The 23,589-nt window shown below is 41.3% G+C and overlaps 2 protein-coding genes across 2 annotated transcripts; both read left to right on the top strand.

Moving 5' to 3' along the window:
* The first annotated feature begins 243 nt into the window (after positions 1-243).
* Positions 244-1,851, top strand: LOC110449997. The gene has a single exon (XM_021497194.1). It carries the CDS (start codon positions 244-246, stop codon positions 1,849-1,851), a length of 1,608 nt encoding a protein of 535 aa, XP_021352869.1.
* Positions 1,852-8,810: 6,959 nt separating this feature from the next.
* LOC110449998 (putative deoxyribonuclease TATDN2) lies at positions 8,811-9,263 on the top strand. The gene has a single exon (XM_021497195.1). It carries the CDS (start codon positions 8,811-8,813, stop codon positions 9,261-9,263), a length of 453 nt encoding a protein of 150 aa, XP_021352870.1.
* Positions 9,264-23,589: the final 14,326 nt, after the last annotated feature.

A 23,589-nucleotide genomic window follows, 5' to 3' on the forward strand; every position in this document is an offset into this window, starting at 1 on the left:
CCGTGGCGGCCATATTGGATTTCTGATCGACCCGAAAAATAACAACACTTTGTCAGGACCATGAGGCGATCATTCCTACCAACTTTCAGTTCAATCGGCCCAGCAGAACTTGACTTTAAGTTTGAAATGTAAAATGTTAACGGACGACGGACGACGGACGACGGACGACGACGGACGAAAACGGATAGCAATAGGTCACTTGAGCTAAAGCTCAGGTGACCTAAAAACAGAACAAAAAAAAACATGGCCGAACGGGATTTGGTAAATATAAACACGGCAACAGAGATGGAAATGAGGCAACTTCCAGGCATAGGGCCGAAGAGAGCGGCCAGAATTATGGAAATACGGGAGCAATGTGGGTACGTTTCAATGCCCCAATTTACGGCGGTTTTTCATGGAAGAAAGCTGGACAGGGACCTGGTAAATCTTATAGATTTTGAGGACAATATCCCTGGGCCGGAGGATCAACATTCTGAGTCACATAATTTAAGGGACCTGCTAGGACAAGTACCAGCTATGGGTACTATCACACCCCAACAAGGGACGCAGGACCTAGGGCGCTCATTACCGAAGGAACCCCCACAAACAGCCCCGATAATGGCTCCTACCCAGGTTGCCCCATCCCGTGTTACCCAACCCAAGGTGGTCCCACCCCAGATAGCTGCACTCAATGTTCCCCAAACCCGTGTTACACCCACCATTATGTATGGTGCAGGTAGGGAGGCTGATACCCGTTACCAGGATGTGGAGGATAGTACTGACAACGGAGTTGACCCATGGTCACCATTAAATCTACCGGGTAAGCAGTTGAGACGTGCACGAAACCCATATATGGCCGATTTCCCCAAGGTTCCAGACAGGACCCAAGTTCCTGTAGTAGGGGGAGAGGGAGTCAGACATAGGGTGAGGTCAAAACATGGGGTGAAACAGGAGATGGTGGAGCACAGCGCAGCTGAATCAGGATATTCCTATACATCAGGTTCCATCAGCGTGCATGAAATGTATCAGGAGCTGATAGGAATGCGAAGCAGTAGTTTGGCGTTTAAGGATAACTTCCAGCACCAGTCTAGTTGTCCGTCTAGTCCAACTGTTTACCAGGACATGCCAGTGAGGACCCTGAGTAACCTTGACAAGGTCAAGCAGCAACATGACATTAGACAGTATGCATCAAGTAGGTGCTCGAGGTCATCAAGGTCAAGGTCGCCGGATGTAGTTCCTACTCATAGGAAACATGTAGGGGCCCCTGGTACACAGATGGTATCATCTAGGCATAGAAGAGACCACAAAAGGTCACAGGACAGCAGTGATGGCCGAGATTTGGTATCAGACCGGACACGAGGGAAACAGTATGAGGGGAGACACAGGGGTAATCAACACAAATACAGAACCCCGTCAAGGTCACCCTCGCCTTCGGGGTCATTATATGACACGAGGTCAAAATCCAGGTCGAAGCCATCAGGGAGGCATGCTGGGAAGTCCTCAAGGACGCCATCAAGGGACGGACATGGCCGTAGACATAGTCCTTCTAGGATGGGACATGGCTCTTATAGAGCTAAATCTCGTCACTGCCAGTCACGTAAGCATTACAGCTCTGATTCTGATTCACAGAGCCCTTATAGAGGCTATCGGAACAGAAAAGATAGGTCGCATTCCAGACATCGACATGGACAACGTCGTCATGATCGTGAGGCGAGAGAGAGATCAAGGTTTTACTTTGATTCATCAGCTACCTCTAGTGACGGCGACTATTCGGAGGAATACCAGGGACATTCATCCAAAAGGGGAAATCCTATGAGAATACCCAAAAATTTGAAGTTCGATGGTAAGAGTAATTGGCTGTCCTTCAAGTAGAAGTTTGACAGCTACAGACATGTCCTCGAATGGTCAGACAGCCAGTGTCGGGATTACCTTGGATGGACATTAGAAGGAAAGGCGTTAGATTATTACACCCTAGTCACTTAGATGGGGAGCTGCCATTCTTTCCAGGAAATTATGCGTAAGCTGGAGACTCGTTTTGGCGCTAAGGAGTTAACAGAGACGGCCAGAATAAAGTTTCAACAGGCCAGTCAACGCCAAGACGAGCCCTTAGATGAGTGGGCAGATAGAGTCATGACTCTAGCCACTTCAGCTTTCCGCCACCTCCCGGAAAAATATGGCTGTACAGAAGCTATTGCCAGATACTGCCAAGGAGCCACAGACAAGGAAGCCGGTAAACATGCCTGTCTGGGCCATCCAAGGTCAATGGAGGAGGCGACTAACCTGATGAAGCAATATCAGTACGTCAGTCAGGCTGTGGACAGAAAAAAGGGAAAGCGCAAGGACCAGGACGTTACTGTAAACGTCAATGCGGTGTCTGCAAGCGAATCCAAAATGGAGGAGTTGATAGAAAAAGCTATCAATAAGCTTGCAGAGAAACTGGGCAAGACTAAGGTACAGGACCCCAAAGCCAGCGATAAACCCGCGTACAGCAAGGATTATAAATCCAATGTCAAATGCTTCTTCTGTAAGCAGACAGGAAGAAGGAGTGTAAGCGGTACGCAAAATGGCTGGAGAAGCGGAAGGCGGATGAGGGCAAGGAGACGCCAAAGGATTCTTTAAACTCTTAAGGCCCAGGACTACGGGCCATGCCCCTGAGCCATCTGCTAAGTAAGGCCTAGTTTCATCATCATTGGAGACTGCTTCCCTTAAGGCTGTGTCAACCCCAGTGAATATTTTGATGGATTTGTCCACAGCTGATGACGGTAAAATAGGTGAACTGATGAGGGGTTCTGAGGTCACCTGTACTTCTAGTTGGGTGAAGGAGGCTTTTAGTCTCACCTCTGAACCGGAAGTTAAGGGACCACATATGTCTGAGGCTGCCTGTGCTTTTAGTACAGGCAGTGAGGCTTTTAGTCTCACCTCAGAAAGGGAGATAATTCATGTTAACCAAATATGTGCAGGGTCTTCACTAGTGAAACTCACAGTAGGTGAGGTACTCATCACCGCCAGAATTGATTCCGGGGCGGAAATGACCATTATTTCTACTTCAGTGTATGACAGGTTCCAGAAGAAGACCCAGAAGTTAAAACAGGTTGTTATGCACCTGGCGGATACAGAATCATCACTGGAGGGATTTTTAATACCTCCAGTATCATTGAAAATCGGCCAGAGTGTGTTCAGGGCAGGTCTGTATGTAGCCCCCATTGCTGATGAGATGTTGTTAGGACATGATCTCTTGCATCATTGGGGGGCCGTACATGACATGAGGTCTGATACTCTCCTTATAGGGGAGGAAAGAATATCTTTGAACACAAAATTCTCTGGGGATAGGCCGGTTGTAGCCAGGGTTACAGCAACCAATAAAGTTGTGGTGCCCCCCAATACTGTCGTCAGGGTAACGGGAAAACTTGCAACACTCTAAATGTGTTAGTACCCAGTGTGGTTCGGAGTTCAAATACCGAGCCTGTGGTCTGTTTGGATAATCTGACAGACAAGTACAAAACTGTGAGAAAAGGTGATTTTCTAGCCGATGCCTTTGAGGTTCAGGATTTTATAAGTCCTGATATGTCTTAAAGACATACAGAAGAGGTCGTTGGTTGTGCAGACCTAGAGACCGGGTCTGATGAGGTCGCATCTTGTTGCCAAATCGGACAACCGGAAGTGCGGTTGAGGGAAGTACCGGAACATCTACAGAAGTTAACAATGGATTCCAGTAAGCATTTGACTGAGGCTCAACAACTCGATCTTTGTGAACTTATTTGTGAATATGAGGATGTATTTGCGAAGAATGAGTTTGACCTTGGAAGTTTTACGACTATAGAGCATGCTGTAGACACTGGTGATGCTAAGCCTATTAAACAGCGCATGCGCAGAACTCCGGCCTCATTTGTTGGTGAGGAGGAGGCGCATCTTAAAAAGATGCTGGATCCTGGTGTCATACAGGAATCCATGTCCCAATGGGGCTCTGCGCCAATGCTCATCCGACGAAAGGACGGTAGTATGCGTTGGTGCATTGATTACAGAGCCCTCAATGATGTGACTGTGAAGGATACTTTCCCTTTGCCGTTGGTGGATGATTGTCTGGATACGCTGTCCGGTAACACCTGGTTCTCGAAATTGGACGCCAATAATGCATACTGGCAAGTCAAGATTAAGGAATCGGACAGAAAGAAAACAGCGTTTCTGACGAAGTTTGGTCTGTTTGAACATGTAAGAATGGAGTTTGGCCTTACCAACGCTCCTGCTACTTTTTCCCCGAGTGTTAAATCTGACTTTGAGAGGTCTCACCTGGAAAACATTACTCACCTTTTTAGACTACATCTTAATTCTAGGAAATCACTTTGATGAGCACCTCCAAAATCTGAAGGACGCGTTGGGAAGATTCAGACAGCATGGCATGAAGTTGAAACCAAGAAAATGTCTTCTTTTCCAACCAGAGGTAGAATTCCTGGGCCGCATGGTAAGTAAAAACCAGATAGCCATGTCGGACCATGACACCGGAACAGTAGCTAACTGGCCAGTTCCTAAAAATACGAAGGTTTCTCGCCTTAGTGAATTATCACCGGACTTTTGTAAAAGGTTTTGCCGAGTTAGCTCAACCCTTGTATAGGCTCACTGGAAAAAACAAGTTCCACTGGGGAGATGTGCAGCAGGATGCCTTTGAATCCTTACGGAAGGTATTGACTGAACCACCTGTATTTTTGGCGCTACCTAACGCGGTCAGCCCGTTCATATTGGACACAGATGCGTCGGATACCGCCATTGGGGCAGTTCTCAGTCAAATTCAAGACGGGGCGGAGAAGGTTATTGCTTATAGTAGTTTCTCTCTAACCCCGGAGCAGAGGAGGTATTGCACTACCCGGAAGGAGCTTCTCAATATTGTGAGATTTACAAGACAGTTCAAATACTATCTACTAGGTAAACAGTTTACCGTCAGGACAGACCACTCTAGTTTAACTTGGTTGCTACGGTTCAAGGATCCACAGGGACAGTTGGCACGATGGATGGAAGAACTTTCACAATATCATATGATTGTGACTCACAGGGCTGGGGCCAAACATGAGAATGCTGATGCACTTTCGCGACTTCCTGATGAGTTAACCCCGTGCCCATCCTATGTTGCCGGGATCAGACCGGAAAGTTTACCCTGTGGAGGCTGTAGTTATTGTCAACGAGCAGACAAACAATGGGGCGAGTTTGCTATGGATGTGGATGACATTAGAAACCTGACGGACAGTTCTCCTTGCGGGGACCAGAGTTTCCAGTCCATTGGGACTGATGTGGCCACAGTTAAACATAACCTGCAAGGCCAGGCGGAGGGAGTAACTCCTAGGGAGTGTCCTGAGCTTATAGGTCAGGCAAACTTCTGTAAGGAGCCCTCTGTGGGCAGTATGCTTAACCCTCATGCCAGGGGTCGATTTTCCATGAGTGGTTTAAGTTCTCTCGTATACCCTCAGGGTATGCATGCCAGTCAGACCCAATCCTCTCAGTTTGAGGGTCAACCGGGCTTGGGAAAACATCAGGATAGCACGGTTTCCCAGGTCACTCTTGGCTACGAACACGCTGATGGTGGTAGCCATGACAGCCGGCTGACAACTGAGCCAGTACTGCAGGCTTTGTCTCCAGACAGTTGGTCCACTTTATCGGTGGAACCTAGAGTTGATGGATCAAGTTTTGATATTGAGTTTCAGGACAGCCAGTTTCATGTGAATATGTGTACCGTCAAGCTAGCTCAGGAAGCAACTGTTGGGTCGCCATCTTGTTGGGGGTTTACGTATCGTGAACTTGAGACTGAACAAGGAAAAGATGACGCTTTGCAGTTTATTATCAGATACCTGACTGACGGTACGGAACCTGAGCAAGGGGAATTGCACCTGGCATCTCCTGAAACTAAGTATTACTGGTTGAACCGGGAGTTGTTTCTCCTTAACGACGGTGTGGTGTTCATGAAGAAAGCTGACAGTAAGGACTTGGCGCTTATAGTTCCACAGTCCTTGAAGGAAAAAGCAATGCAGTGGCATCATGACCTCCCCTCAGCTGCTCATTAAGGTATGGCAAGGACTAAGGCGAAATTGAAGGAGAAGTTCTTTTGGGTTCGCCTTGGTACGGATGAGGAGGCCTATGTGTCAACGTGTGAAGTTTGCACCCGAAACAAGAAAAACAAACCCTACGGAAGGGTTCCCCTAACGCAGTATCATGCGGGTGCCCCCATGGAACGTGTGCACATAGACTTCCTTGGCCCCTTACCTAAAACGGCAAGCGGAAATGAACATTGTCTAATTATAGTAGACCAGTTCACCAAATGGGTAGAGTGTGTTCCTTTGCCTTCACAAAAGGCTGAGGGGACAGCGAAAGCGGCAATTGATGGGTTTTTACATGGTTTGGGTATCCGTTCCAACTTTTCTCAGACCAGGGGCGCATTTTTGAGAGCAAACTCTTTGAATCATTGTGCCGGGCTTTACAGATTCACAAGGCCCGTACAACGCCTTATCGCCCCTCATCAAATGGACACGTGGAACGGTATAACCGAACACTTATGGACGCCGTACGCTGTTTCCTTGGCAAGTCCCAAAACAAGTGGGATGAGCATGTCCAACAGATCGTGGGAGCTATCAGATGTTCCGTAAACAAGAGTACCAGATACACGCCTAACATGCTCATGCTTGGGAGAGAGGTGAATACGCCAGCACAGTTGATGTTTCCTATACCAGGCCAGAATAATAACAGTCTGGATTAGTATGTGTCCAGCCTGATGGGAAGTATCCAGGAAGCTCACACCGTCGCCAGAAATACGCTGAAAACACCTCTACGCCGTATGAAGCGTTATTATGACCTTAAAGTCCTACTGAGACCATACGCCGAGGGGGATGTGATGTATTTGCTGGATTCAGCAGTCGTGAAGGGAAAATGCAAGAAATTGTGTTCTCCCTGGAAAGGTCCTGGAGTAATAATCAAGAAGTTATCCGCATGCCTGTACCAGATCAAACTCAGGAACTCTGTGTTCATCACCAATCATGACCGGATGATGCCATGTAGGGATAGAAAGCTCCCGGCGTGGATCAACATATTTAAAACACAGGGGGAAAAGGATGAGTTGGATACGTCTGACCAGAGCACAGAAGTCTACTGCATTTGCAGGAAAGCTTGGCAGGGTCGATTTATGATTCAATGTGACTATTGTCAGGAATGGTACCACGGATCTTGCGTCAACGTGACTGCTACAGACGCGCTTGAAATAGACAAATACACATGCAGTGGTTGTAGCAGTAACTAATCATGTGTTTTGCTCTAGTATATTGCAGGTATGGCATCTGGACGGAACCAATCTTTCGCGGACGAGGTCTCGCAGCTTATAGATAAGGGCCAGTTGTATCAACCGGCCCGCAAGTCCGTCGAGCGATTGGGTTTGGCTCAGGTGTCGGATTCTAGGATGAAGGCCCTACTTCTCGCGATGTGTGATTTGGCTAGGGGGAAGACCACCCAGAGGGGATCACAGCAGTATCGTCGTGATTCATGGCTCAGGTCTTGCGAGGAGACCCTGAACGTCTGTCAGCTGCAGTCGCACGACTGGATTGCGGCTAACGTCTATCGTATCGGTAGGCGTAACAGACCAGGACCTATTGCCGCGGAGTCCAGGGCTATGTACCACGATATACGGTTGTCTACGGATCCCAGCTTGGCACGGAGGGTGGAGGAGGTTTCGTCGCGAAGCCCTGAGATGGTGCGAATGGAGAAGGACACCTTGGATCTGGGAGCGGACCCCCAGAACCCCAGGCAGTGACATAGCCGGAACCGGTATCCCCGAAGTCGCCATCACCACCTCCCAAGAGGAAACCAGCGTCGATCTCACACCCCTGTGGAAGCCGAAAACGAGTCACATCGGGTTGTTATGCTGCTGTGGGCGAGACTCTGATGCGAGGTGCGTATCGTGCCTCCTCAGAGGCTAAACCCACGGTGGCTGAGCGACAATCTCGAGAAGGGCATCCCGAGGGTCCGAGGAGGAGTCCAAGGAAGCATTATAGCTCTCTCCGGCATAGTCCCCGTAAGGCCCTTAGTGAGAATGTGCGGGCCGACCCGAGCGCCACCAGGAAGCGACCAATCAGTCAGCCGGCGGCTCCTCAATCAAAGAGGTTATCCCTCGGAGGAGGGATAGCGTTTACCCGGACGGTCTCCTCCACTGAGGCGGCTCCTGGGGGCTTGGTGATGGATTGCTCGCCTCCATGCATTCCGGGAGCATATACCTGGAATCTTCAGCGAGCATGTGGACCCTGACAGTCAGGAAGTGTTGCAAGGCAGAGAGGCTGCTCTCATGCAGGCTGCTGTTTGGCTCCTCCGGAGGCCAGTGGGGCATCTCGGGGACCTTCGGGAATTCGTGGAGATGCAGCACTTGTTGACAACAAAGGGAGGTGTCAATATCACGGACTGTCAGACGGTGGCTATGAGGGCATTCAGTAGTTATCTGGGTGAGCCGATCCAAGACAAGTATACAGTGGATCCAGTGAATTCCATAGCTGCTGCTCTTATCCACTGGAAGGCGGTTCTGTTGATGTTGGCGCGGATGACCTCGAGTGAGCGTGAGTACTGGAGGACTCAGTTTCCAATTCCTGAGGAGATGGCAAGGGCCAGGCCCCGTGCATTTGACTCTCATTTCCACCTCGACCGGACACTGCGTGAAATGGGTTTACCAAAGGAGACTACTTTCCAGTCCTTACTTGCACTCAGTCCAATGGAACCAGGACAGGAGATTGAGGTTGTCGGAACCTGTGCCTGTTACGTACTGTGACCCCATTACCTACCCAACTAAGGAGCATCTGGCTACATTACCAGAGGACATGGAGATCGCAGTGGGGGTGCATCCGAAGCACCAGTACTCGCAGGATCAGTTCAAGCGCGTTGTCCAGGAGCTGTGTCAACTCATCAAGTTGCCTCATGTCGGAGCAGTCGGCGAGATTGGGTTGGACCATTCCGTCCCTAGGGAGCGGTGGGCTCAGCAGTCAGTTATGCTGAAGAAGATTCTGCTACTGGTGGAACCCAGGCATGTCTTGGTAATACACTTTAGAGGAATCACCGGAGACAGTGGAGCGGAAGCCTATCTACTTCTGCTCTATTATGTGAAGAAGGCTGTGCGTCCTGACCAGAGGATAAATCTCCACTGTTTTAGTGGGGATTCTTACGTCCGTGACCAGTGGACCAGTGCCTTCTCACAGCTGTACTTTGGATTCACCAGTATGGCTGCTAAGTTCAACAACCAGCAGTCCAAAGCCATAAGGGGGAATCCACTCTGAGAGAGTACTGTTAGAGACGGATGCTCCCTATTTTGCCAGATTCGGAACCAGGTCTCTGCACCAAAACGCCCGACGACTGTATCAACGCTTGTAGGCTATATTCAAACACCTATGGTCAGGGGTACCTGATCTTTTAGGCCAGGTTCGTGCTTATAGTGCTACCCTGTACCTATACTCCAGGAGACTTAAAGAGGCTGTACCTTAACTCTGTGTTTCATGGAGCAACAACCAGTAATGGAACATTTTGTGAAAACACAGGCTTATAGCTTGTGGGAACTCTGATTAAGGACCAGGGTATTCTCCAAATCAGGACCTCCCAGAACAAAGGACTTTCATTATAAGGTTGGGAGGAATGTTGTGTCGACGGTCTATTTACATTACGTCATCCGGGCTTTTACCGAAAGTAAGACGCCAAGGACCCCGTGCTGCTTGGGTGAATATACCTGGACCCCAACTCTCTTCCTTTCAGGATTCCAGACTGTACGGACGGCTTATTGTGCTCGGCATATTGTAGACATTGTAACCCATTCTTCGTACAGTGTGCTCTTCTTATAGTAGTGACAGTTTCTCGGTGACCTCGCATATTGTTGGGTACCGTGACAGATACTTATTGAACTAGTAATACTAGCGTTGTGAGCTATATCACTCTTGCCTGACCAGTCCATCGACATAGAGATATAGTCAACCACGTGGCAGCTTGGAATACCAAGATAGAAGGTAATTAAAACTTCATTCATAAGAGATTATTCTTCATTGTTTTTTAACTCATCGGTGACAATCGAGCTATAGCTTCTGCACCCCCGGGGCTGCGGCAACCACTTGGAATATTTTTAGAAGTTTTGAGGCAAGTTTTCAATGTTTTTGACTACACAAGTCTCTATGCATCTATTCGGGGTGTGATACAATAACAGTTTAACGTTTTAAAATGTTTGTATTGTTTTCAAAATTTCAGCGTGCTGATAATCGTCAAAACTTTTTTAAGTAATTTTATTTTAACGTTTTAGGGTTGTTCAACGTTTCGAAATTAATTCTTACTACAAACAATGTGTGTGAATTAATGTTTTATTAAATGTTAAAATTACTTTTTTCTTTCACATTTTGCTTTGGCTTTTGGTTTATGATTTTGAATTTTTCTCAATTGACTCCATCGAAATATTATAAATATTATTCCTTATATTTCAATGACATTTTTTCTTTCTGTTTATACACCAGTCAAACCCCTCTATATCTTCAAAATTACAGGTTCATTTAATTGCAGATCATCACAGATTTTTTTCTGATATATTATTCCAATAATTACAGCAGACATGTACATTGCTTAGTTATTTCATCATGTTACATCATAATGTAATTTTCATACAATCTTTGCTTGTTATGTGCATACACATCCCTGTATATGTACATTTAAATGTTCAAGATATTCTTTTTATCATATATATTCAATATTTTATTTTATGATCATTATGGACTGTCTGTATCAATCAGAAAAAAGGAAAGGAAAAAAAGTCTTCTTGAACATTTTAGCCTGATAAAATACATTTTTTAGTTAAAAAATATTTTATTAATATGATTGATTAGTCAGTAAGTTTTTCAAACTTATCGATGACTTCTCCAAATAGGTCACGTGATGGCATGAAAGATGATATATACATTAAGAAACAAACAAATTGATGAAACATATCACAGTGAAATCGAGGATTTGGGGAGGGGGAGAGAGAAAGGGGGGTGAGGGTATAAATAGAGAGCAGATATTTAATCAAATCTTCCTGACTTACCTTAATAAAATTATAGTGTTGTTATATGTCTATACACATTGAAAAATCTTAAAAGTTCAGACTGAAAGGATTTCCCAGAATACGTCAGATTTCTTCTAGGGTCTAGTAGAGTTCTTTTTTCTCTCCCTCCTTTAATTTCCCTGGCGCAACACACCCCAGACGCTCGACCCCCTGTTACCTAGCATACACTCCGAAAATTGATTTGCTTTGCCACAGTGTCTTCATTTTTTGAGCACATATTTAATAACAAATAAAGAAATTATTTTGTTCTGGTTTACCATATGGGAAATCTTGTTAACGTCTCTATTCATTATTGATATGAAATATTATCATTCTTTCACTTTATGTTCAAGATGTTTCTTGATTGTTAATCGTAGGATGTAAATCAAACATAACATCTTGTACTGGATTCAGTGGTATTGTTGCTCATCATTTCTACTTTCATTTGCTCTGATAATCAAATAATTTGATTATGTGAAACAGCAGGATATATACTTATTTCTTGATTTTCTTTCACTTAGACCCTGCAGATGCTGAAGGACCTTCATTAAACCAACAGAAAGATATGGACGTCACAGATGGTAATTTTCATTTAATTTTTGGTCACCATCTCATGCAAAGGGAATGTGGGCGTACATATTTTAGCAATATTATTTTAGCACATACAAACTAAATTCTGGGTCTGCAGCTGAACACTTTCAATGATATGAGCCCTGATCTTTTTTCTTTGCCTTTCTAAACATTATGGCCAATTACATTATCCTAGATTTAGGGTGTGTAGGCCTCTCATTGTTCCTACACATATTTACATCAGACGCAGTCAAAATACTTTACTGATACTTGCATTTGTAACGAAGAGGGGATGGCAATAACATAAACAAAGCGATGTTCCCTCCCTTCGTTATAGAGTTATGTCCCCTCGTTTGACTTGTTCACACTATCCCTCTCAAAGTACTGCATCAATATACTTAATAAGCATTTCATTCTAACTGACGATTTGTGAATTATATATAAAGTCAACTTCCATATTAATAATTCACTACTCCTTCCACAAATTACTTCACCAATTTAAGTGATACCTTTTATACAATACAGTATATAAATCGAGGGTCCTCTCCCAATTATAGAGTTATGTCCCTTTGTTTAAAAAACTGTTTGTATTACTCCCGAAGTACAATGAAAATGAGACCGGTGGTCCACCTTTATTTCAATTTTTATACCAAAATTTATTTTAGTGCTGTTGATCTGATTGCTTCAATTTTAAACCTTGTTGTATACACATATATATATCTACATGTGTGTATAATTACTTAATTTATTCAAACCTGACAAGCAATTCATAAACTATTACATTTTCCTTTACTTTGTTGTTGAGTTAACTTGATCATTATTTTTTTCAGTATAATCCCTCCTGAATTGCCAGAAGATTGTGACCCTATCCGCCACCATCATAAGCTTAATGAGGACAGTTACAGTACTTGCTGACTTTAGATGGGCATATATGTCTCATAATAAACTTTCATAGTCTTTTATAAATTATTTAATATATGATATGATATTGTGCTTATATATATTTGCCCGATTATTTTTGACACATGCACATCATCACATGTTCATATTAAATTCTTTCTTCTTTACAAAAGTCCCAGAGACAACCAATGATTGAACTTCAATACTCCATCTAGTTTTGCAATTTAAACATTATGTTTATTAAGCCCAAAAACCTCTTTTGATTTATGAACAGATGAAGAGGTACAACTGTAAGGGATTGTCCCATTTATATTATTTTATGATGTGTTTGTATATATAATATTCTATGAAGCAAAATTGAATAAATTTAAATTATCGAAAGTTTGTATCCCATTTAGTAATTGTTAGCAAATTTTTAAATATTTTAATTTACATGCAAAAGATTTCATCAGTAATAATTGTCTTCAAGTTACTTCATTACTTTTTAGATTATCACTTTGTCAGTGTGTATATCTGTCTATATTATATAGGTTCTAATTTATTTAACTTATGATTATTTAAATTTGTACTGTTTCAACTAGAAATCAGTAAATGTATCACAATAAAATATTGTTTGCAAAAATCTTGACTAGTTATTTTCTGAAAAAGTTAGCAGGGATAGTAGGAATTTAATCCCAGTAAGGATAGATATTTTTTAGGCATACCTTAAATGTACCTCGTATCAAGGCACATTTCAGGTATACCTCAGTCAGAGGTACGATTTAGGCACATTTTAGGTATACCTCTGACTGAGGTATGATTTAGGCACATTTTAGGTATACATACCTCAGTCAGAGGTACGATTTAGGCACATTTTAGGTATACCTCTGACTGAGGTATGATTTAGGCACATTTTAGGTATACATACCTCAGTCAGAGGTACGATTTAGGCACATTTTAGGTATACCTCTGACTGAGGTATGATTTAGGCACATTTTAGGTATACATACCTCAGTCAGAGGTACGATTTAGGCACATTTTAGGTATACCTCTGACTGAGGTATGATTTAGGCACATTTTAGGTATATGTACCTCAGTCAGAGGTACGATTTAGGCACATATTAGGTATACCTCTGACTGAGGTATGATTTAGGCACATTTTAGGTATACATACCTCAGTCAGAGGTACGATTTAGGCACATTTTAGGTATACCTCTGACTGAGGTATGATTTAGGCACATTTTAGGTATACGTACCTCAGTCAGAGGTACGATTTAGGTACATTTTAGGTATACCACAGTCAGAGGTACGATTTAGGCACATTTTAGGTATACCTCTGCCTGAGATATGATTTAGGCACATTTTAGGTATACGTACCTCAGTCAGAGGTATGATTTAGGCACATTTTAGGTATACCTCTGACTGAGGTACATTTTAGGCACATTTTAGGTATACCTCTGACTGAGGTACGATTTAGGCACATTTTAGATATACCTCTGACTGAGGTATGATTTAGGCACATTTAAGGTATACTGAGGTACGATTTAGGCACATTTTAGGTATACCTCAGTCAGAGGTATAAAGAAGAGGCCCAATGGGCCTGAATCGCTCACCTGGTATTAATCTCACACTTGTAATCTTAAAAGTGGAATAAAATTTAGCTACAGACAGAATATCAGTGTTTGATTCATAAGAACCTATTAAAAGATTTACACATATGACGCCTGTGACCTTGAATGTCGAACAAGGACATTAGGTTGAACAAAGTTTAAAGTCTTCCATCCTGGCATGCTTTTGGCAAAATATCATTACCCTGGACCTTTTGGTTATACAGAACAAGTCATTAAAAGATTTAATCATATATTGACCACTGTGACCTTCGCCCATATCGAGGTCACAGTGGTCAATATATGATTAAATCTTCTTAATGCTTTTGGCAAAATATCATTACCCTGGACCTTTTGGTTATACAGAACAAGTCATTAAAAGATTTAATCATATATTGACCACTGTGACCTCGATATGGGCGAAGGTCATTCATTTTGACAAAATTGGTAGCCCTTCATCCCAGCCTGTTAATGACCAAATATCATCACCCTTGGCCTTTGGCTAATTGAGAAGAAGTCGTTTAAAGGTTTTAAACATATTTGACCCCAGTGACCTTGAATATAAGTAAAGATCATTCATTTGAATAAATTTGGTTGCCCTTTATCCCAGCATGCAACTGGCCAAATATCTTAACCCTAGGTCTCTTAGTTATTCAGAAGAAGTCGTTTAAAGGTTTTAAACATATTTGACCCCAGTGACCTTGAATATAAGTAAAGATCATTCATTTGAATAAATTTGGTTGCCCTTTATCCCAGCATGCAACTGGCCAAATATCTTAACTCTAGGTCTTTTAGTTATTCAGAAAAAGTTGTTTAAAGGTTTTAACATATTTGACCCCTGTGACCTTGAATATAAGTCAAGGTCATTCATTTGAACAAACTTGGTAGCCCTTTATCCCAGCCTGCTCCTGGCCAAATATCATTATTCTAGGACTTGCGGTTATTGATAAGTTGCTTAAAGGATTTTAACATATTTGACCCCTGTGACCTTGAATATAAGTCAAGGTCATTCATTTGAACAAACTTGGTGGCCCTTTATCCCAGCCTGCTCCTGGCCAAATATCATTATTCTAGGACTTGCGGTTATTGATAAGATGCTTAAAGGATTTTAACATATTTGACCCCTGTGACCTTGAATATAAGTAAAGGTCATTCATTTGAACAATCTTGGTAGCCCTTCATCCTAACATGTTACTGGCCATATAGCATCATCCTTTGCCTTTTGGTTATTGAGAAGAAGTTGTTTAAAGGTTTTTAACATATTTGATCCCTGTGACCTTGAATATAAGTAAAGGTCATTCATTTGAACAAACTTGGTAGCCCTTCATCCGAGCATGTTACTGGCTAAATATCATCACCCTAGGCCTCTCGGTCATTCAGAAGAAGTTGTTTAAATGTTTTTAACATATTTGACCTCAGTGACCTTGAATATGATTTAAAATCATTCTTTTGAACAAACTTAGTAGCCCTTCATCCCAGCATGTTACTGGCCAAATATCATCACCTTACGCCTCTCAGTTATTCAGAAGAAGTTGTTTAAAGGTTTTAAACATATTTGACCCCTGTGACCTTGAATAAAAATCAAGGTCATTTATTTGAACAAACTTGGTAGCCCTTCATTTCAGCATGTTACTGGCCAAATATCATCACTCTAGCCCTCTTGGTTGATCTAGATTTTTCTATAAACTGATATTGATCAGTAAACTTTCATAACTTTTTATACAATGTATACCACACGGAGAAACTTGTAAGGACGTATAAGTTAACGTACCGGTCTTTTTCAATTATTATCTGGATTGTTTAAAAGGGAAATCGTACGATTGACCGACACATGCACATCGTAAATTTTGACCCGATATTGGACAAAGACGAAATGTTTTATCACGTTACAAGGCAATGCTACGTTATTTTAAGCACAACTGGTGAATTAAGAATAGATCTTGTGGGATTCGTTTCTTTTTTAATATCCACTACAAGACGTCTTTTTCCCAGGATTACACAAAGTAATATTTGCTGGCGTTATTTCTTTTCTGTAGTACTACCGTAAACAATATAGCCGGCGTTTCTTCTGGGCTCGCGACTAGCACAGATAAATGAAAACCAGTCGGGCCTCGCGACCGTTGCAGCGTGAAACGTGCCCGCGAGTGGTCAGCTAAAATATGGCTCTGTGCCCACAGGTAATCACAACTTCTCGTAATATCACAAAACCACTCTTAATATTTTTGAACCACTCGTAATAATCACTTACCACCCCTAATCTTATAACACATGTGTTAATCTTATAACACATGATTTAATCTTATGACACATGTGTTAATCTTATAAAACATGTGCTAATATCATTTAAAAGTTGTAATGATTACGAGCAAAATGAGTAGAATAAGAGAAAGGTATCTCCTAGTGTTACTGACCAACTATCATCACCCTAGGCCTCTTGGTTATTCAGAAGAAGTTGTTTAAAGGTTAAAAACATATTTGACCCCTGTGACCTTGAATATAAATCAAGGACATTTATTTGAACAAACTTGGTAGCCCTTCATCCAAGCATGTTACTGGCCAAATATCATCACTCTAGGCCTCTTGGTTATTCAGAAGAAGTTGTCTAAATGTTTTTAACATATTTGACCCCAGTGACCTTGAATATGATTCGAAGTCATTCGTTTGAACAGACTTGGTAGCCCTTCATCCCAGCATGTAACTGGCTAAACATCATCACCCTAGGTCTCTTGGTTATTCAGAAGAAGTTGTTTAAAGGTTTTAAACATATTGGATCCCTATGACCTTGAATATAAATCAAGGTCATTCATTTGAACAAACTTGGTAGCCCATTATTTCAGCATGTTACTGGCCAAATATCATCACCCTAGGCCTTTCGGTTATTCAGAAGAAGTTGTTTAAAGGTTTTCAACATGTTTGACCCCAGTGACCTTGAATATGAATCAAGGTCATTTATTTGAACAAACTTGGTAGCCTTTCATTTCAGCATGTTATTGCCCAACTATCATCACCCTAGGCCTCTTGGTTAATCATCAGAAGTTGTTTAAAGGTTAAAAACATATTTGACCCCTGTGACCTTGAATATAAGTCAAGGTCATTTATTTGAGCAAAGTTGGAAGCCCTTCATCCCAGCATGTTACTGGCCAAATATCAACACCCTAGGCCTCTTGGTTATTCAGAAGAAGTTTCTTAAATATTTTAATGTATTTGACCCCTGTGACCTTGAAAATAGATGAAGGTCATTTATTTGAACAAACTTGGAAGCCCTTCATCCAAGCATGCTTCTGGCAAAATATCATCACCCCAGGCCTTTTGGTTAATGAGAAGAAGTTGTTTAAAGTAAAAAGTTGATGCCGGACAGACGCCGGACGGACGCCGCACCATGCCATAAGCTCACTTGGCCCTTCGGTCCAGGTAAGCTAAAAAGGCACATTTTAGGCATCCCTTAAATGTGCCTAAAATGTGCCTAAAATGTACCTTTATTGAACAGGTTTTCACCCTTCCTATTCTGTCCTCTTTTTCTTTCTTACCAAAAATGTACCTAAGGCATACCTTAGATACCCCTAAAAGTGTACCTCAAATGTACCTTTTTTCCCTCTGGGATAAGTAACAGTGACCTTGACCTTTGACCTTCGGACCTGAAAAGCAATCCCAAGCAAGCACTTTTTGTAAGGAAGCACTGCATGAAGTTTGAGTTTGATCGGCCCAAGGAAACTCAAGTTATCGCACGAAAACCTCTGTTCGGTCGCTGCCGCCGACAAAGCAATACCTATGTGTCACCAGCTTTTCGCAGCCGACACAAAAAGAAGAAATTCCACAGGAATGTCCTTATTAATCCAGGTTAGAAAAAATATATCTCAAAACATTGGGAATATTTAATTCTAATTTGTTGGGAAAAAAATAACCAATAAATACTATTTTTATATATCCAATTCTGAAGAAACTTGTTTTCTTCTGTTTATGTTATTTTCATCAAACACTCAATCCCATCCCGCCGGCAAAAGAATGAATTCCGGATTCAATGTCAGTGTCCGGTTTCGATTTTATGGTCACCTCCAACATTTCCGTTTCGGTATTAAAACAGCTCTCCTTATGTTGCTGTTTAATGTTAATATCAACTGTCATCACATATTAATTAGCAACTAGCCCCCACTGGATGTGGGATCACTGATTTAATTGCTTAACAGTTCACACATCGGTGAGCAAGTTATCAAGCCATGCCCCGCTAAATCGGCTGGCCGAGCCATTCAGAACTTTCACATCTATGTTGCTAATTGGCCTGGCCTGTGATTTCAGTGGCTGGCGTGTGACTTCAGACCTCGCGGGGACCAAGGTCAGTGTGAATCCATGTAGCTATTGTTTATTCACTAAGATCAGGGAAAGTATATATATCCATTATACATCCCTGCTAAGATTGACCAAATTTGTTTCTTTTCGTGAGATGAAATTATTTGCAACAAAAAGGGTGAAAATGGGTTCCCACGCGGTGAGACATTTTGGAAGGCTGTTTTTCGTGAGTCTCACACCTAAATCGTGAGATATGGCATGTATGGACAAAGCACATGATCTCGACGCAATATGGCGTCAACAGCAGGACAGTCGTAAACAGCCATATGGTGTCGACCACACCACTAGGGTTAAGATATTGTTATTTGAAGTTTTTAACATATTTGACCCCTGTGACCTTGAAACTATGTCAAGGTCATTTTAATGAGGAAACTTTATAGCATTCCATCCCAGATACCTACTGGCCAAATATCATGTTTGTAGGTTGTCTCAAAGCGGTTCACAATTTATTATCTGTGGTTATAGGGCCTTTCCAACCAGCCATTATCTTTCTCAACTCCCTGTGGAGCATACAGCCGGTGCTGCCATTTCGGCGCTCACAGCTAGCATTCTACAGTTCTAGCACTGCCCAAACACGTACTCATTTACAGCTGAGTAGACTGGAACAAACGGAATAAAGCATCTTGCTCAAAGATATTACACAGTGCCGTGCCGTGACTCGAACCCCACAACCCTTCAGTCACAAGCCCGGCGTCCTACCACTAGACTACCGTGCCTTCATAAAGGAAATCTGAATCTTGTACATCTGAGTGCAGAGATTGTTTTTAAATATCAGCCATTTTCCCCTTTTTTGACCCACCTCTCCAGCTCCTGGGGCAAGGGCGGATTTTTCCTAATGTCTAATCGCCATCTCATCACAATTACTCCAACCAAGTTTGAATAACTTCTTGTCGAAATTAAACAAAATATACCAAAAGTGTTATTTACCCATATAAAATATAGTAAACTTTACCCTCTCCCCAAGGGAAAGCAGATGACCTGGAAGGTAATGAAATTTACAAATTAGGTAATGCACCTAAGGACCTTTCTATCCATGAAGATAATTTGTTTGTAAAACATCTGAGTCTGATAAAGAAGATTTTTTTCAACTTTTAACCATTTTCCCCTCCAGTCCCTGGGGATGGGGCAGGATTTTATTTTCTCATACCATTTCATTGTCATCTGGCATCATAATCACTCTAACCAAGTTTGAATAATTTCCTGCTGAAAATAGACAGAATATACCCAAAAGAGTTCCCTATATAAACTAAAGTCATTGACACATTGGCGGCCATATTGGATTTCTGATTGACTTGAAAAATAACAACACTTTGTCAGGACCATGAGTCGTTCATTCCTAAAAGGTTTCAGTTAAATAGGCCCATTAGAACTTGACTTTAAGTTTGAATTTTTTTTTTTTCTTTCAAAAAGGCGGAATTGGTGGTCATATTGGATTTCTGATGGACCCAAAAATAACAACACTTGACAGGACCATGAGTTGTTCATTCCTTAAAGGTTTCAGTTAAATCGGCCCATTAGAACTTTAAGTTTGAAATAGTTGTTTCAAAATAGCAACATTGGTGGCCATATTGGATTTCTGATGGACCCGAAAAATTACAACACTTGGTCAAGAAATGTCAGTAACATTCACAGGAAATATAAATGAAATCCCTTCAACAGTATTTCAGCTTAAGTTGAAAATGTAAAATGTTAACAGACAAGGCATGACGACCGACAAAGACGGATAGCAATAGGTCACTTGAGCTAGATAAAGCCCCTCACGGATTTTTCATCCATTCACATTACATCTGAGCAAAGGTCAGGTGAGTTGTGACCTAATAAATAAGTGTACTTACCAGATGACTCATATAGAACGTTTGGTTTCATGCCATCTGTAAAAATAAAAATATTGAAAAGTCATTTCTTTGAACAAACTTGATAGCTCATTAATGTATCCCTGCATGCTACTAGCCATGCAAATATCATCTCCCTAGTCCTCTTGGCAATTATAAATAAGAGAACCGCAGGGCAGAACAATATAGTCTGTCCCATGCTAATCTGACATACCTATAATGTACTTAAAATCCTCCTGATGCATTATTGCAGCTATTGTATCTATGTGAAAATATGGAAATGTAAGAAGAATTACAACAGATCCCAGAGGGATCTGGGCACCCACCATTGTACCATCTTCATTAGTTCTATGTTAATTTGATCTTTTCTTTTCTCTTATCTGTCTGATCAAGTCATGTTAACAGTAAATGCACCTTGAGGCAACTTGATCTACACTTCATATTGCTGTGTATAAAAGACAACCTTCAATGTGAGGTTGTCATTTCACTCAATGATTCACTAGTACAGTAATTAATTTGGAGAAAATAGAACCAATCATTGCAATATGAGAAAGATCTGTTAAGTGTTAAGTTCTTCTTGTGGCCATCTTGTTTTTATGATCACTCACAAAATAAAACATCCACAACTAAGGATCAAGGGAAACCTAGATATCAAATTTGATAAAAGATCTCCCAAGTACTTTCTGAGAATTAGCAATAACAAACTCTAACTGTCAAAGTCCAAAATGGCCGCCCTCCATCCATTTTGTTTATTCCATCAGTCACAAAAGTAAACATGCACAATTAAGGACCAATGAAAACCTACATAGCAAATTTGGGAAAGATCCATCCAGTACTTCTGAGAAATAGTGATAACAAACCTTAACTGTCAAAATCCAGGATGACCACCTGTCAGCCATTTTGTTTAAACGATCTGTCTCAAAAGTTAACATTCATAACAAAAGACCAAGGGAAACCTACATATCAAATATGAGAAAGATCCCTTCAGCACTTCCTTAGAAATAGCAATAACAAATAAACTGTCAAAATGCAAAATGGCCATCTGTTGGCCATTTTGCTTAAGGTCATAGGAGTGTATTGATAACACTTGTGCCCTGTGGCTACTATGGACCATGTTACACAAAGTGTTTTTTATTGAATTTGTACGGATAAAAGTGGTTATCTACAAGCTAAAAGCAAATAGGACACAAAGTTCTATACATATAGAGTGGGAAATTGAACAAAATATACACAATGGCTTTATAATTAATTTATTTTACATTTTACAATCACTTTGATCCGGGTGAGAGTTATCTTCCTTGAAAAAAATCGAAACTTTTTGCAGAGGGATGACATTTACACAATGACAGTTGTCTCTGTTTACATATAACAAAAATGATGGAAATAAATCAAAAATATATCAAAATTATCAATTTATTGTTCTTTAATGGAACCAAATTACCCTCAGTCATGCACACTTTGGACATCATTCCACAGTCCGCTTACTCACAGTATATTTATAATTACATGTCAGGTACAAATGTGACCAGAGGCTATCGCATGGTATGCCGTTCTCACGTGCACTCACACATGCATTTCATAGGTATCTTGATATTTTACCAAACATTATTTTCACAGAGTAAGTAGACTACATTTGTAAACACGATTTAATCGACAGAGCGAAACTCCCTCAACAGCGAAAAATCGTAACGACCTCGAGCTTATTAACTCGTGTAAGCACGTGAGGTCGATACGTCCACATTCCATGTGTTTCCTATATGACCTTCTTGAGGTCGTCTGGTCTTATGTCACTGTCTTCCCGTGAGTCTGTTTATGTCTATGAATTGGAAAGCTTTATTCCTGAAGTACGTGTGATTATACATTTCCCGGGAAAATCTCGATATCGGGTGTTGACATATCATCGACACGCAAGTGTACTATTGTTAACCAGGGGCCTGTTCGTTTATGCGGAACAACCGGTTTGACCGTTTATAAATGTAACAATTTTGGGTATAAATTCTGGCAGACCTGCAAATGTGTATGCAGGCCTTGCAAGGCTTTCTCAAGGCTCGCCTGAAAGCAGCATCAGATTATTAGGTCCGACCTTATTTAATAAACGAACAACAGTGGTCCGATCGGTTTGACCATTTAAACGAAAATGGCCCAGGTGTTACTATAATTTGCACTACGATATTGAATGCCCAATTCGGAAATGACGACACAGTGTACATGCATATTTCGATCAAGATAATTGAGTCCGAGCTGTACTTTTTCCGGAAGTACGTCACGAAAATGGACGCTGATGACGATGTGTGTAGCCACCTTAAGTATTGTATAACTTGTAAAAGTTGAGAACTATTTTAAATATTGTCAAATATATCTTTGGACAATCTTCAGGTTAACCTTTAACTTATCTGAGGACACAATTTCCCTCATACCCAACTCAAGAAAATGTTACTTAAACTTATTATATTTTCAACACTATATTCAAATCATTTGATTTTAATAATTGTTTGCAACCTGTAATATATTGTGTTAATTCCAGGACATATACCAATAAGAAGCTCAATGCCTATATAGGGGGCCCCGCGTATTATTGCAAAATGGAACAGCCAATAAGGAAAATGTCAAGCTGGGGAGGAAATGTGAGGGGGCTATAACCTTATTGGAAGGGAAGTCTTCCCCAAGAAAAACTTATGTTTTATGCAAAATCCTGTATTTATCTTTGATTGCAACTTTCGATTCCACATTGGGACACAACTGCACAGCATTTATATGATGTCTGGCAATCATGTAGTCAATCTAAATTATTTCTATACATAAAAAATCTTTATTGCAGAAAATAGTAAAGTTGAATCTTCAGTTTCAATCTTGTTGTTTATCATTGCAGCCTCCATGGATTTATCAATATCTTTCACTCCTTACTGTGCTGCCTGAAATCAAAACAGAATTTGTCATTTATTTTGTTGTTTTCAACGTATCAAAGTTTAATATTTTAGACAATATTTAACATTTATTTTTATAAGTAATGCTTTTTCCCAGTTCAACAATTTGAAAAAGTTATGTGCAGACAAGCGTAATTTCGATAAGCCAATTCAATATTTATTAGGCATATATTGTGTCAAGTAATACTGCAGGGAAAAGCGATTTGCCAAATGCTGATATAGAATACATTTCGTTGAAGACTCCAGTGAACCAGTTAAATATTGTTGACTTTGATAAAAAATTCTTTGCTTTATATATATGCTTTTAGGGTTATCAGTGTAGGGTCTTGTCCATACATCTCCAAAGCCAAGAGAAATAGATAGTGTTTTAAGTTATTCACCCAGTTAAAACAATT

The sequence above is a fragment of the Mizuhopecten yessoensis genome, unplaced genomic scaffold (genome assembly GCF_002113885.1).
Source record: "Mizuhopecten yessoensis strain PY_sf001 unplaced genomic scaffold, ASM211388v2 scaffold4883, whole genome shotgun sequence".
Taxonomy (NCBI): domain Eukaryota; kingdom Metazoa; phylum Mollusca; class Bivalvia; order Pectinida; family Pectinidae; genus Mizuhopecten; species Mizuhopecten yessoensis.

Bases quoted from the DNA above. Each gene is read 5' to 3' on its own strand.
- LOC110449998 (XM_021497195.1), top strand. From the start codon at position 8,811: ATGGAGATCGCAGTGGGGGTGCATCCGAAGCACCAGTACTCGCAGGAT.
- LOC110449997 (XM_021497194.1), top strand. From the start codon at position 244: ATGGCCGAACGGGATTTGGTAAATATAAACACGGCAACAGAGATGGAA.